Below are 16052 nucleotides of genomic sequence, written 5' to 3'. Positions count from 1 at the left end.
CTGGGACAATTAAGTCAGTGTTTTCTTAGAAACATAATCTCCCTCTCATATCATTCTTTTTATCTCCTGAGATCCCATTTTGCTGAATTTGTGTTAAGTCATTCTATACATGTGATGCATCTAGGACGAGTCATGAATCTTCTTCTGCATTCTGCTGTGGTATGGCGCTACTCAGTGTAGACCAGCGGTCCCCAACCTTTTCTGGCACCAGGGACTGCTTTTATGGAAGACAAATTTTCCATGAACAGACCGGGGGGGCTGGGGGGATGGTTTCGGGATGAAACTGTTCCACCTCAGATCATCAGGCATTAGGATTCTCAAAAGGACCACACAACCCAGATCCCTCGCAGGCACAGTTCACAATAGGATTCGGGCTCCTATGATAATCTAATGCGCTGGTCTGACACGAGGCAAAGTTCAGGAGGTAATGCTTGCTTGCCTGCCACTCACCTCCTGGTGTGTGGCTGGGTTCCTCATAGGCCACAGACCACTACCAGTCCATGGTCCAAGGATTGGGGACTCCTGGTCTATACACCACAGACTAACAGTATTTACATTATTTTGAGGCTTGTTTGAAATGCAAATTACCTGGCACCATTTCAGATCAACTAAATCAGAACCATTAGGAGTGGGATCCAGAAATTTGTCCCAGTGATTTTTAAGCACATTAAAATTTTAAAACCACTACTGTTTGTCTGTGTGCTTTTTTATTCTGCTCATGCTTAACATAGGCAAAAGAAAACGTTCTGTTAGTCTTGATATAGAATGGATGACTTTACAGCTTTCTACTGTATCTGAAACCAGTTCATATTTTTCTTCAAGATACAGTTTGGAGCTGGGTCTGTCTCTTTTTTGTTGTTGTTTTCTGTTTTGAGACAGGGTCTTGCTCTGTCACTTGCAGTGGTACAATCTTGGCTCACTGCAGCCTCAACCTCCTGGGCTTAAGCAATCCTCCTGTCTCAGTCTCCCAAGTAGCTGGGCCTACAGGTGCATGCCACCATGCTTGGCTAATTTTTTTTTTGTAGAGATGGAATTTCGCCATGTTGCCCAGACTGGTCTTGAACTCCTCGGCTCAAGCAATCCACCCATCTTGGTCTCCCAGCCAGGAGCCACTGCACCTGGCCTGTGGATCTATTTGTTTCTATTTGCTTTTCTGAAGCCTAGGGGAAAAGGATCCAGCTGAATTTTTTTAAAAAGTCTGATCTTTGCTCTTTCTTCTGAGATTGTTAAATTGTCTATACCAGTTAATAGAGGGAAAGCATTCATTTTGTTTCTCTCCAGATTTAAGGACGTTAGTGTGTTTCAGGAATTCTGCAGGTTGGGGGTAAAGACGGACAGTGATGGAAACTGTTCCACTTTGCACCACTCCAGCATAGAATACATCACAGAGCTATTGACAGTTCAGCAGCACTGAAGCACAAGTAGACTGTGAGGCTTGAGAAGTAGTGTAAGGTCCAAGAGGGTGGTAAGACTTGAGTGCCAGGCTGACAGTGGGTGGTAAACACTGGTCAGGTTAAGAAGCCATTAAAAAGTAATGACAATAATTTTTATAATGCAAAATTTTGCAAGTATAGTTACCATATAAAGTGCTCTAGTGTAGATTTAATTCCACAAAGTAGGAGTTCCTTTCAAATCAGCTTAATAAAAGTTTATTTTCACAATGCTACAGAGGTAAGTCCCCAAACTTTACAATCCTCATTTGTTTCTTTCAAAAAGTACTTTTTTAAAAAAAGGCTTTAGAATACCACACCATGTTTAAAATCCTGTAAGCTATTTTTGAAACCTAAATTAAATTCTGACAATGATAAAATGTTTGCCAGTCAATCAAAGTCCCAAACTAATTAACATTCAAAGTAAGAAAGGATCATCATTGGGATCTCATTATATTTTGATAGCTATAAAGGCTGACTGACTCCTGTCATTAATAGTGTATCATAAGCAAATAAATCACTTATATTCTAGAAAAAGAAATAAGCATATTTGTCTTGCACTTCTTACACACTGAGGTATAAAGCCATGTTTTACCAATTTTTTTTATTAATGTACCAAATAATTTCTTCCACAATGGCAACTGTGTTAAAAACCCCCACAGCATTAGCCAACCTGCTGGCATGTTCTATGGTCTTCTAATAAATATAGTGCACAGACATTTATAAACTACACTGCCACAGTAATTTACAAGTAACTAATAAATATTGAAATGTTGGAAATATAACAAAACTACATTCTAAATAGTTTACTTTCCCTTTTTCCTTATATTATTACTTTTATATTCATTCTTCCCACTCATTTTTTCACTAGACTCTATTAAAGTCAAGATTTAAATATGGCTAAGCATAAGACAAAACAGATGAGTGTCAACAATATAGCTGAATTTTATCAGTGTCTAAGCCACTTAAAGCTATTCTCCAAAAGACAAGTTATTCAACCCAAGGCAAACAGAGAAAGTTGTATTTGAATCTTAGGTTCTTTATATTTTTAACTGTCAGGTCCACAGGAACATCCAAGGCTCAAGTTTTGAATGTCTACATGTCATGAAGTTAACTGTGGCACTAGTGGAATGTCGATCACTGAAGATGAACCCCTAGACACATTCAGCAAGACATTCAACTTGCAGAAGGCAGGGAATTTGGAGTGGTACACAATCAGATAACAAGATTTCAAGCTCTAGTCAAAGATGATGTTATACCTGAATAACAATTTCTAAGGAACTTGAATAACAATCTCTAAGGACTCTTGTCACTATATGAAGAACTGAGGTTAATGGCTCCACACTCTTAATTAAAAGGACAGTCATTTAATCAATTTTCTGCAGTAAATTATTAAACTAACTTCCTAGCATCTGGAGATTACAGTATGTTCCACCTTGAAGCTATCACAATCAAGACCATTACCTGACATGCATTCAACAAATATTCAATGACAAACTATAAGGTTAAATGTTACAGAAAGTTAGGTCTTTAACACCTAAGTGTTAGGTGGACTCAATGTTGAACCTTTCTGAGTGCCAACATGACACTTAAAGGAAATGCTCATGGAACATTTCAGATTTCATATTTGGGATGCCCAACCGGAAGTATAATGCAAATATTCCAAACTTTGAAAAAATTATGAAATCTGAAATATTTCTTGTCCCAAGCATTTTTGGAAAAGGGATACTCAACCTGTACCTTTATAATTTTTCCCTAAATCACTTTTGGCTCTACCACTTCTATTCCTATATGGAAGCTGAAGTATGTTATGACTGCTGTTACATGACTATTTTTCTACATTCTGGTTCTATTTCTGCTAAGTTATTCTTACAGTTTTTAACAATTTAAGTTTTTTAAAAAACTGCCTTTTTAGAACTCTGAAACAGTATTTAAAAATTAAATTTAAAAAATTTTAAGTTTTGTTCATCATATACAATAAAATTCTGATATATGATGTTAAACAAATTATTAGTCAGGTAATTTCTGTTCACCTAATATCAATGCTGTAAAGAGGTTCAAGTGAACTTTCTTTAGTGAGATGAGTTTCAATGATCCTACAGATGGTAAATGAACCTATTATTTGTATATCTAAAGTGTGTGTACTCTTATGAAATTATCCATAAATCAAAAACAAAAATTTCAGCAGACAATTGTTAAATATAATGTTAACAGGTACACTGAGCAATAAATTGAAACTTTTAAATTTAACTCATATCTGCTTAGTTTTTTATTTAGTTAAGTATAAAGGCCCAGTTAATTAATCAACTCATTAGATTGGTCAAGGCATGACACTTGAACTACACAATAGGATTTAAAAAGCAGTTGGTTTTTTTTAGTAGTTCTCTGGTAATCACACGCACATACACACATACACAAAAATTTGTAGAGTACTCTGAATATAGGATTTCCCCCATAATCTTGCATCTGCTATATTTTGTAAACTATATAAACCGGACATGGCCAAATTAGAGATGTCTGATAAACTCTTATAAAGTATTTGGGAACTTCAACTGGATTCCCAAAGAATCAATTTTAAACTATAAAAAACAAACATTTATATAAAAGCACAACAGATTTAACAGACATCTTTGGAAAAAAAATCAAATTGTAACTCAATTTTCTACTTTTTCAAATATGACTAAGAAAAAAAGTTACAGGTAGTAATGTCTACCTGAAAAAAAAAAACAACAACACACATTAACTGGGTGATTTTGTGGGGGGTGGGGAAAACTATACAGTATTATTGCACTCCATGAATGTGCAGAATTCCAAAATATGCCAGCACTGAAAAACTATCTTGCATTGAGGTTTTCCAAGAGGTACAACGAGCCTGCCAAGAAAGCATCTGGTCTGTACTAACAGCTTGCTGTCTTCAGTACAGGCCTTCATAATGTCAGTCACGCTGCTCTTGCAATGATCTCTTAATGCCTGAAAGATATACAGAAAAAAGAATATTTTATTTCAAAAATCACTCATAAAAACTCTTTAGAACGTCAATTCATTGATCAGAAAGAAACTGAGAACAACTCCGCTAAGCAAAGTTAATTAAGACCTCTCTGTGTTCACACATTAGTCTATAAATTTTTTATCTTGAGTATGTTCAAAGAATTTGCATACTCTCAGGAACTAATTACTTGAAGGTAAGGACAGGAAGTACACACACCTCTAGCATAATATATCAACTCTGGCCATTAGGAATTTAGAGTAAAGAAAATAAGGTTTTCAGACCCAATTATTAAGCCTTGAAGATAAAATTACTAACAACCTGACTTTATTTTGGCAGGTCCAAACTCTCTTCATACACTTCAACATTTTAATGAAGAATACATCCCTCTGTTTAATCTTAAATTGAAAACTCAAGTGATAATTGTCAGGCCTCTGAGCCCAAGCCAAGCCATCACATCCCCTGTGACTTGCACTTATACGCCCAAATGGCCTGAAGTAACTGAAGAATCACAGAAGTGAAAATGCCCTGCCCCGCCTTAACTGATGACATTACCTTGTGAAAGTCCTTTTCCTGGCTCATCCTGGCTCAAAAAAGTCCCTCCACTGAGCACCTTGTGACTCCCACTCCGGCCCGCCAGAGAACAACCCCCCTTCGACTGTAATTTTCCTTTACCTACCCAAATCCAATAAAACGGCCCCATCTCCCTTATCTCCCTTCGCTGACTCTCTTTTCAGACTCAGCCCGCCTGCACTCAGGTGATTAAAAAGCTTTATTGCTCACACAAAGCCTGTTTGGTGGTCTCTTCACACAGATGCGCATAACAATAATATACGTAATATTTACCAACTTGCTGAGTCGTAAGAATAAACAGGAACCTATACATTAGCTATATTTTAAACAACTTACAAAAGAGTTTTCAGTGCTGATAGGTGGTGCTATGATCGATGGTGTGGGATTGAATCCATATGCACATTGAGCTTCATTTCATTGTCAAGAATTTGAACAAGTTGTTGCATGGATGGAAGATGACCAGATTCCAGCTTAGACCACACAGGTACATCTATAAAAATAAATGGTACCGCCCCCCAAAAAATTAAAGATAATTTTATAATATGCATTCATCCCACAAATATTTATTATCTATGTACACAACTGGGGATACAAAAGTAAGCAAAAAAGTACACTGCTTGCTCTTAGGGAATTTACATTCCAGTAGGGAAAATGTCAAAAGAACTACACAAATGGCTACAAAATTACAACTGTGTACTTAGAGCTAAAACTGAAAGGCACTACTGTACTAGGAGGGACATACACACAAGGCTGTCCCTGTCTAGTCAGATAAAGAGTATCATTTAAATGAGATCTAAAAGATAAAGAAAAATTACCATGACAGAGTGGGGATTCATGAGAGTAGAAAACCTTTGAGGGAGAGAACAGAAATGTAAAGACCAGAAAGGAGCTTGGCACATGAAATTAAGAGAAAATCAGCATAGCTGAGAGAAATATAGAAGAGGAGTGATATAAGGGAAGATGGGAAGGTGGAAAGGATTAGACTGGGGTCAATAAACTGTAAAGGGACAGAGAATAAACATTTTGGGCTAGGGAAGATACACAGTCTCTGACACAGCTATTCAACTCTTGTAGCCTAAAAATGCAGTTGTAGCAATGCATAAACAAATGGACATGGTTTATTATTAATAAATCTTTATTTACAAAACAAGCAGCAGAGGATAAGATCCATAAGACCTTTGTTTGCTAACTGCTAAACTAGATAATACAGAGCCTTTTGGCCACATTAAATGTTCTAGTCTTTATCTTGAGAAAAAAGTCAAGTCATTTAATGAATGGGGAACACTCAAGCAGCAAGATAAAATTTGCATTAAAAAAGTTATTGTTTAGGCTGGGCGCAGCTGCCTGTAATCCCAGCACTTTGGGAGGCCTAGGCGGATGGATCATGACATCAGGAGATCAAGACCATCCTGGCTGACAGGGTGAAACTCCGTCTCTACTAAAAATACAAAAAATTAGCCAGGCGTGGTGGTGGGCACCTGTAGTCCCAGCTACTTGGGAGGCTGAGACAGGAGAATGGTGTGAACCCGGGAGGCAGAGCTTGCAGTGAGTTGAGATTGCACCACTGCACTCCAGCCTGGGCAACACAGCTAGACTCCGTCTCCCAAAAAAAAAAAAAGTCATTGTTTAGAACAGATATTGGTCAATTTTTCTGTAAGAAGGCAGATGCTAAATATTTTACGCTTTGTGGACCAAGAGATAAAAATCAAGAACATTATATAGGTACTTACATAATATAAATTTCTATGAATTTTTCATTGATGCAACTCAAAACTTTAGTTATAAGCACAGAAGTTTGAATTTCATATAGTTTCCATGTGTCACAAAATATTACTTTTATTTTTTTTAACCAAAAAGTATAAAAAATGTTGTTAGCTCATAGGCCATATTTGCCAACCCCTGGTTTAGAGAATGTAGAAAAGGGTAATAAGTTAATTGTGGCCTGGACTAGGGTGGTGGCAGTTAAGATGAACAGAAGGTAGATTTTTGAAAAATTTAGGAGGCGGAATTGAGAAGACTTGGTAATCCATTAAATAGGGGGACTAGGGAAGACGATGATGTTATCATAGGTTTCTGGCATGGGCAACTGAGTAGACAAATGATGGTATCATTAAATAAATGAGAAATGTCAGAGGAGGAGCAAAAGAGTTTACAGACATTATAGGAAGGAGAAGTAAGCAAGCGTTTATTTTAGACTAGGTTATGTTTAAGATTCCTGAGCACAGCATTTTAGGAGAGAGACTGACAGATATACATTTAGGGATCATCATACAGATGTTATTTTAAAGCCATGGGAGTACATAAAGTTCACAGAGACAATCTGATATAAGAAGAGGGCCGGCCGGGCGCAGTGGCTCAAGCCTGTAATCCCAGCACTTTGGGAGGCCGAGACGGGTGGATCACGAGGTCAGGAGATCGAGACCATCCTGGCGAACAGGGTGAAACCCCGTCTCTACTAAAAAATACAAAAAACTAGCCGGACGAGATGGCGGGCGCCTGTAATCCCAGTTACTTGGGAGGCTGAGGCAGGAGAATGGCGTAAACCGGGGAGGCGGAGCTTGCAGTGAGCTGAGATCCGGCCACTGCACTCCAGCCCGGGCGACAGAGCGAAACTCCGTCTCAAAAAAAAAAAAAAAAAAAAGAAGAGGGCCAACTCCTCAAGGAATTCAAAGATGTGAAGTTCCAGTAGAGGTAAAGAGATTAAGCTGAGGGAGCGAATTTAAAAAAAAATAAGTTAAAATTTTCTAAATTCTTCTATCTCCTTAATTTTCAAATAAACTTATTTTTATACAAACACTAAAGAAGTTTCTCTTATTATAAAAGATAAAAGCTTGATACTTGATTATAAATCATTTAAAATCTATCACAAAATGCAAACTATTCAGAACCTACCATTTAAAGTTATCTCAAATGCACCTGTTGACATACACTGGTTCTCAATCATGTTGCTCAAGAAGAAAACCATCATACATGCATAGACCTAAAAGAAAATATAATTAAGCACAACAGGCAAAGTCATTTTTGGCAAATGCTCTTTTCAATCTACTTTAAAAGTTCCCATAAAAACTATTACTGCTATTCCGTATGTTCGGATAACATACATAAAGCAAAAGTAAACCAATATTAATTTGCAGCTCTACACATGCTGAAGCATTTATAGATGATATTCATAATGTACACAGAATTTCTAAGAGATTTCATAATAGCCTTAATAAGCTAAACAAAAATACACAAGCATAAGAGTTCACTTTACCATTTTTATAATATATGAATTCATAAGAGACTTGTGATGCAAAATTAGTAACTCCATATAATATTCAATACAACCTGTATATGTTTCAAACAAATCATTTTAAGTCAAACTAATAAAGTACGCTAGAAAGCACAGGCATATCAAAGCACATTCATTCACCTTTCAAAGGCAAATCTATACTCTCCTAAAAGTGGCGAGGTGTTTCTTGTTGGCCAGCAAAGTTTTACTTTAACAAAATCACCGGACTAAAAGTAGGATGCAGTGAGAATGCCAATTCACAGCAAGCTGTTTCAGAAAAATAAATCAAATGTTCACAGCAGATGAGAAAGAGCTTTCCCTACTACCCCAGAGGAGCTAGGTGGGGTTTGTTTTTACAGGAATTACTCTACCATTTGGGAATGTTAAGTATATTTTCATGGGAACAATACACAAGGAAATGTCATAAAACCTACCAGGTAGAGATATATTTCAATTAGAGATACCACTTGAAGATATTTATATTAAGAAGTCCTGCCTGTTACTAGAAAGAAATGGTTACCAAAGAAAAAAGTACAGCTACGCAGGAGTCCGCTAAAGGTATTCAGCCTAGAATTAAAGGACAAGACCAGATAGAAGACTCCAAAAAAGAAGACTTCATAAAAGGAAGCCTAGAAAAATCTAATCCATGAGAAAAATAAAAATTAAACCCATTTCAGACAGGATGGTAAGCCCTCCAGAAAAAATTATTTTAAGTAAAATAAATTAAAATAAGAGTAATCTAGAAAGAATGTATGCGGCAATAAGACCCTACAAAGGAAAAGAGAAACAGCACAAAATTCTTAAGTATATTTATATTGTTTCTTTCAGGCAATTATTCAAACAGATCCATAAACAGAAGAGGCAAAGGACAAAGAATTTAAAAAGAGACAGATGAGTTTTGATAAGAACAAGTTAATGGGAATCCCCTTTTTAATGTGAATCAACCCACTAATATGACATTAATTGGTTTAAAAGGTCTACATTATGTATATATGTTTTGTCGGATATGATGTGACCTAAGTAATACAATCAAAATCAGATAACAAATTATTTTGTGCCCAGGTTATACTAAACTAACACCTCCCTGTCCCCCAAAATTAAAAAGGATAAGACCTAATCATTCTTAATATATCAATATGGAAATGAAGGTCAAGGGAGGTTAAGTGACTTCCCCAGAGATAAAACGGGTATAAATTAAAATAATACATGTTAACAGTTGAATCAATAACAAGTATTCAAAATAAGAAAATTTATTAGAATATTTCATTGACAATGTAAAAACCTACAGTTACCAAAGCTATTAAGTTACATACCTTATTTTCTTGGCCCCACTGCCAGATGCTAGGAGCTTGCATGCCAAAGAAAGCAAAAGGATCCTTGCCAACAATTATTAAGCCTATTAATACTAGTTTGAAGACTGATAGGAAAGATGCTATGTGTCTATCAAAAGAAAAGAAAGAAAATAATCAGAAGCCACAATTTCAAACCTACTTTAAAATTTAGTAATTCAAGTGTATGTAAAGATTTTCTAGACACCAAATCTAAAAGTTACTTATAGAAAAAGCAGGCTGGGCACGGTGGCTCAAGCCTGTAATCTCAGCACTTTGGGAGGCCGAGGCGGGCGGATCACGAGGTCAGGAGATCGAGACCATCCTGGTTAACACAGTGAAACCCCGTCTCTACTAAAAATATTTAAAAAATTGCCGAGCGTAGTGGCGGGCGCTTGTAGTCCCAGCTACTCAGGAGGCTGAGGCAGGAGAATGGCGTCAACCCGGGAGGCGGAGGTTGTAGTGAGCACAGATCGTGCCACTGCACTCCAGCCTGGGTGATAGAGCAAGACTCCGTCTCAAAAAAAAAAAAGAAAGCAATTAAAGTTTATTGTGCAATTTTAAAACAAAAAAGTTTAATATATTTAAAATAAACTGAAAAATTAACCCACAAATTTATATAGAATTGGTCTTTAAAAATACTATTATTTTATGAAACACAGAATACCAGTTTCTGTAAAAATTTAGGATTGTTATTCTATTTCTACAATTAAAAATACATAGGAAAATACATCTTTAGAAGGGTTGCCATCTCTGAAATGACCCTATTTCTTCTTAAAGAAAAAGCCTTCTATATTGGGTCAAATAAACTTGTTATATATAAAACAGCATTCTCTGTATATTATTACAACCAACTAAGTAATTACAATAACTAAGGACAGCTAATTAAACCAATTCACAAACATTTATAAAATCAAATAAATTACTTTCCTTTTAAGTTATTAAAATTTCTTACCTATATATTGGTTGAGGGAGGTAATTCTCTCCTTCAATGCGGATGTCTGGGTACCGCTGGCTGATAACCCGCATGTACTCCTCAAACACCCGCCTATAACCTCAGGAGACACTGCAGAAAAAAATAAGTGTTTCTATTAAGTCATTTAGCATATACCTAGATTTATTTTGTAGTTAGATAAAGCCTAAAAATTATCAAGATGACAAATTTTTCTCAAAATCAGTCACAAATTCATAATAATTGAACCAGGATGACAAATACATGGAGTTTTTTTAATAATACATTTCACATATTTCAGTTACCACCCCCTCAAATCCTTCCATTAAGACATTAAACTATATATGCCAGTAATGCGGCCTGATATTTTTTAAGTTAAAAAGAACATTAAACTTTATAGATTTGGGTTACTGTTGGACAACAGCAAATACCTATTCACATTCAGCATACTTTGAGCTCTCACACAGATTTGGCCATTTTGGGGGAGTATCAATTACTTGCATAAACAGTGAAATGAAAAAAACTCTTCTTATTCATCTGAGCTAGAGACTTTCAAATTTGGGACACAAGACTTTAAAAAAAAAAAATTCAAGGCATGAGAGAATAAAACTCTGGTTCTTATTCCCATTCTGCCCCTAACCAGGCAAACTTGTTTGCCCAAGCACAACAAAAGGAACTTAGACCTAGATCCCTTCTAACTCTAAAATTGGATTCTACTTTGCAAAGGAAAATGAAGATTGGGAACATAATTTTCAGTAATATGGACAGAAAATCCTTATCATTACTCTAGAGAAGAAAGTCTCTAAAGTCTCTTAAGCAACTCATTTTCAGATATATGTTGCACCAGCAAAAGAAAAAAAAAAAAAAAGGAAATATGCCACCAGAGTGCATATGAGAGAAAAAAGAAGATGGTACCATTATATCAACAGAAGAGCTTACAAATTCAGGTAATATTGTTAAACACTAAAGTTCACTAAATTCTAAGTTAAGGAACAGATAAATATAAGGTACCACTTGGTACAGAGGAAGTAGGGTCAGTAATTAAGTTACAGTAAAACCTGAGGTGCCAGCTTTGTCAATCAAGGAAAAAAAACGATAACCACTACTACCAACCCAAAGGAACAGCATGGAGTTTCTATCTGACAGGGTAAAATGGTAAAAAATATTAGTAGATCTCAATTTAAGAAAACCTGGTTTTTTGGGGGGGGCGTGGGGGAGCGGTATGTGAGAAATTCACCAGTCTTTATAGTGAATATTTCCTTTACATTTAGAATGAATGTCCCTTACAAGTCTAAATATTTTGCAAAGAGACGCAAATCTCTATACTTAAGTGAACTTATAAATCTCCAAATACTATCCTTAACATCCACCTAATGTTTTATTATTACCATTGTTGTACTTTTTATTCTGTCTCACTACATGCTGGGCTTTTCTGAGTTCAAATTACTAATTTAATATAATTTCAAATTTACAGGAAAGGTGCAAGAATAGTATAAAGATCTTACATAAACACTTCATCTAGATTCATCACATATTAATATTCTGCCACAATTGCTTTCTCTGCAAAAAATTTTTATAAATCCTTTCTTTATACCAAAAAAGCAAAAGCAAACATAAAAAAAGTTTAATATTGCTTTTTACAAAAACAATCTAGATAACCTATAAGCCTAACTACCTTAAAATCAAGAAATGCCACCAGATATCAATGCCCAAGTTTGCACTGGTGTTTACAATGGAATTGATTATCTAAAATAACTGTATCTTTCTAACCTTTAATGCAGTAATTTGAGAACTAGAGACTTGGTTAGTCAAAACTTGTATTTTATAGATGAAGGGGGGAAAATGAAACCCAGAGAGATAAAGTGACTTTTCCAAAGTTATGCATCCAATGTATTATTTCACTCACTCAAATATTTACTGAATGCTTATTACATGGTAAGCACTGTAGTAGGCAGTGAGTATTTAGTGGTGAGTAACACAGATACGGTCCTGTCCTCACTTAGTGCCAGGGCTGGGACCAGAACATAGTCTTTGTGATTTGGGTTTCTAGGCCCTTTCCACGAGACCCCAAATTTAACAATTTGATGATTCAAGAGCTATCCTTCATATGTCCAGGAAGTAAGTTCCCTTTGTCCACAATGCCACCATCGGGTACCCATAAAATTGGCCTCCTGGGTTTTTCCATGATGAAGATACAGAGATTCTTCTGAGAGGACCAAGCTTATGAGCCCTAAGAAGTACCTTAAGGGAAACCCTAAGAGACTCAACTAGAGATGTGCATATGCGCAGGCTGAACTAACAGTCAGATTCCCCCTAGTTACCCACTTTTCTGGCTAACGTGTTTAGAAGCATAAATCTACTTGGTTCATCAGGCCCTAAATCTTCAGTTAAGTCTTAGACCTTTGTGTGAAACTCCAAATAGAATTTAGCTAATAATCTCAGATTCCAAAAAGGACTTTAAAACGGAACTTTTCTTTCTTCTGAAAAATAAAGCAGTTTATAAGACGGCCACAACATATTTTTAGACAAGTTTACTTATGCATATTCCTCCTTATATTGGCTTCCAGACTTGTGAAGAAAAACCAAGGAACTTTTTTTCCTATATAATTGCTTTCTCTAAAATAATTTTTCTGTTGTGAAGCAGCAATCACTACTACTAACAGATGTTTTCCAAAATGTAACATACCAAGGTGGACAAATGTTAAAGGTATATATGGTAAAGAGCTAGTAACCATCACCTCTACCACCTCACCCAGTTCTTTCAAATGATTCCACTCTTTCTAGGTCAATGAGTTAAAACTGCCTCTCCCAGTACACCTCCAAAGAAATATATGAACATAAAAATGTTGCATCAGCTGCCTATCCTTCTGCCCCTGGACTAAATGTCCTTAGTAATCAAACCTAACTCCTGAAAAGAATCTTTTTTTTTTTTTTTGAGATGGAGTCTTGCTCTGTTGTCCAGGCTAGCGTGCAGTGGCACGATCTCGGCTCACTGCAAACTCTGCCTCCCGCGTTCAAGCAATTCAACTGCCTCAGTCTCCTGAATAGTTGGGATTACAGGCACCTGCCACCATGCCCAGCTAAATTTTTTTTGTATTTTTAGTAGAGATGGGGTTTCACCATGTTGGCCAGGCTGGTCTTGAATTCCTGACCTCATGATCCAACCGCCTCGGCCTCCCAAAGTGCTGGGATTATAGGCGTGGGCCACCACATCCGGCCAAAATGAAATCTTAAGTCTATCACTTTGCAAATCCCTTTCTAGTAATACAGAGATATCTTACTATATGGTATCAACTGTTGCAATTGCTTGATTTAAAATATTTTGGATGGCCGGGCGCGGTGGCTCAAGCCTGTAATCCCAGCACTTTGGGAGGCCGAGACGGGTGGATCACGAGGTCAGGAGATCGAGACCATCCTGGTGAACACAGTGAAACCCCGTCTCTACTAAAACTACAAAAAACTAGCCGGGCGAGGTGGCGGGCGCCTGTAGTCCCAGCTACTCGGGAGGCTGAGGCAGGAGAATGGAGTGAACCCGGGAGGCGGAGCTTGCAGTGAGCTGAGATCCGGCCACTGCACTCCAGCCTGGGCGACAGAGCGAGACTCCGTCTCAAAAAAAAAAAAAAAATAAATAAATAAATAAATAAATAAAATATTTTGGAAACTACTTTTCTAAAAGAAGATCTTGCTTATATATTAGATGATCTATGCATAACAGAAAGGAAATTTTGAAAATACAGCAAAATCTCTTGTCCATGCTATTTTAAATTGATTTTGTGCTTTTTAAAGTCTATCATAGGCTGGGCATGGTAGCTCACATTTGTAATCCCAGCACTTTGGGAGGCTGAGGCAGGAGGATCACTTGATCCTAGGAGTTCAAGACCAGCCTAGGCAATACAGTGAGACTCCGTCTCTACAAAAAAAAAAAAAAAAAAAAAAAAAAAGGAAAAGAAAAATTAGCCAGGTATGGTACCACATACCTGAAGTACCAGCTACTAGGGAGGCTGAGGTGGGAGGATCGTTTGAGTCTAAGAGGTGAAGGCTACAGTGAGCTGAGATCACACTACTGCACTCCAGACTGGATGACAGAGCAATATGTGTTCAGTGTCCTAATTCATAGTGCCAACCATCCCACTTTTACCTTCTCTATTACATTTGCTGCTAATTGGAGTCAAATGCCTACTTATATCAAACCTGGGCCAATCATAAACCCCAGTCTCTCGCATCCTCATTAAAAGACAACATGAACAAGATCGCAGATATTTACTGTTACAAAATAAATATTTGTTTGTGGTTTTCTATTTTCACAATATCTCCAATTCACCCTCCCATTTGATTCACAATAGTTATCCACGCATAGCATTGAGTCCCATTTACACAACGAGGCCCCATTCCTTGCCATAGCTGATGTTCCAGAAATACAAACCTGTAACAACAAGATCCAAACAGAGTTTCTTCTCTAGAAATGAAGAATTGGGATTTTAAAAAGTGACTATCAGCCAGTGCAGTGCTGTAATCCTAGCACTTTGGGAGGCTGAGGCAAGTGGATCACCTGAGATCAGGAGTTTGAGACCAGCCTGGCCAACATGGTAAAATCCTGTCTCTACTAAAAATACAAAAATTAGTAGGGCATGGTGGCACGTGCCTGTAGTCCCAGTTACTTGGGAGGCTGAGGCATGAGAATCACTTCAACCCAGGAGGCGGAGGTTGCAGTGAGCCGATACTGTACCACTGCACTCCAGCCTGGGAGACAGTAAGACTGTCAAAAACAAACAAACAAACAAACAGCTGCAAACACTCTGAATGCAGATAAAAAGCGTGCTCAGTTATTTATTTTTTTTTTAAGTTATAAAAACAACACTACACAAGTAAGTAGTAGCTTATCAGGTTAAGGAACTACATTACATGAGACCAGGTGATTTCTCTTACAGCTGCCACACTCTTAGAGCATTACACTGTCTACCACTGTAGAAATACACACAAAATGAGCCTAACACGTGGCTTCTAAGATGTGGAAAGTCCTGGCTTCTTTATTGGGTTCATTCAAATGTCACCTGAAACCAATCTACAATCAACAGGTAAAAGTACAAGATAAACAGGAAATAAGCAATCCTTCCACCTCAGTCTCCTCAATAACTGGTACTATTGGCATGTGCCACTATGCCCAGCTATTTTTTAATTTTTTGTCGAGATGAGATCTCACTATGTTGCCCAGGGTGATTTCAAACTCCTGGCCTCAAGTGATCCTCCCGCTTCGGCCTCCCAAAGTGCTAGGATTACAGGCATGAGTCACCATGCCTTTCCTGAATTTGTTAAAACAAACTTTTTTTTTTTTTACATTTCCATAATTACTAAATAAGAGAAAAGATTTAAGACTAGTTATAAGAAACACAGGTTGGAGAGAGATGAGAGGGAAAAAAGGAACACAGACTGAGAGAAACAAACGTACTCTGAATGTAATATTCCTCACATATCCAGCCTGCTTCTCTCAAAGCAGTCCTCCAACTCAGCTCCA

At 37.0% G+C, this 16052-nt stretch overlaps 1 protein-coding gene across 1 annotated transcript in view; it reads right to left on the bottom strand.

The window, feature by feature from the left end:
* Nucleotides 1–1633: 1633 nt before the first annotated feature.
* SELENOT (selenoprotein T) overlaps nucleotides 1634–16052 on the bottom strand; it is a 33871-nt gene continuing 19452 nt past the window's right edge. Inside the window, exons 2-6 of the mRNA XM_050779801.1 lie at nucleotides 10544–10654; nucleotides 9574–9700; nucleotides 7882–7969; nucleotides 5326–5479; nucleotides 1634–4400 (exon numbers count right to left, since the gene is read on the bottom strand). Coding sequence (XP_050635758.1) covers nucleotides 5355–5479; nucleotides 7882–7969; nucleotides 9574–9700; nucleotides 10544–10654 — 451 coding nt within the window. The 3' untranslated portion in view covers nucleotides 1634–4400; nucleotides 5326–5354. The remainder of the gene's footprint in view (nucleotides 4401–5325; nucleotides 5480–7881; nucleotides 7970–9573; nucleotides 9701–10543; nucleotides 10655–16052) is intronic.

This window comes from Macaca thibetana, chromosome 2, assembly GCF_024542745.1.
Source record: "Macaca thibetana thibetana isolate TM-01 chromosome 2, ASM2454274v1, whole genome shotgun sequence".
In the NCBI taxonomy this organism is placed as follows: Eukaryota; Metazoa; Chordata; class Mammalia; order Primates; family Cercopithecidae; genus Macaca; species Macaca thibetana.
The sequence above is the reverse complement of the archived record's forward strand: the minus strand, read 5'-3'. Positions and strand labels throughout refer to the sequence as shown.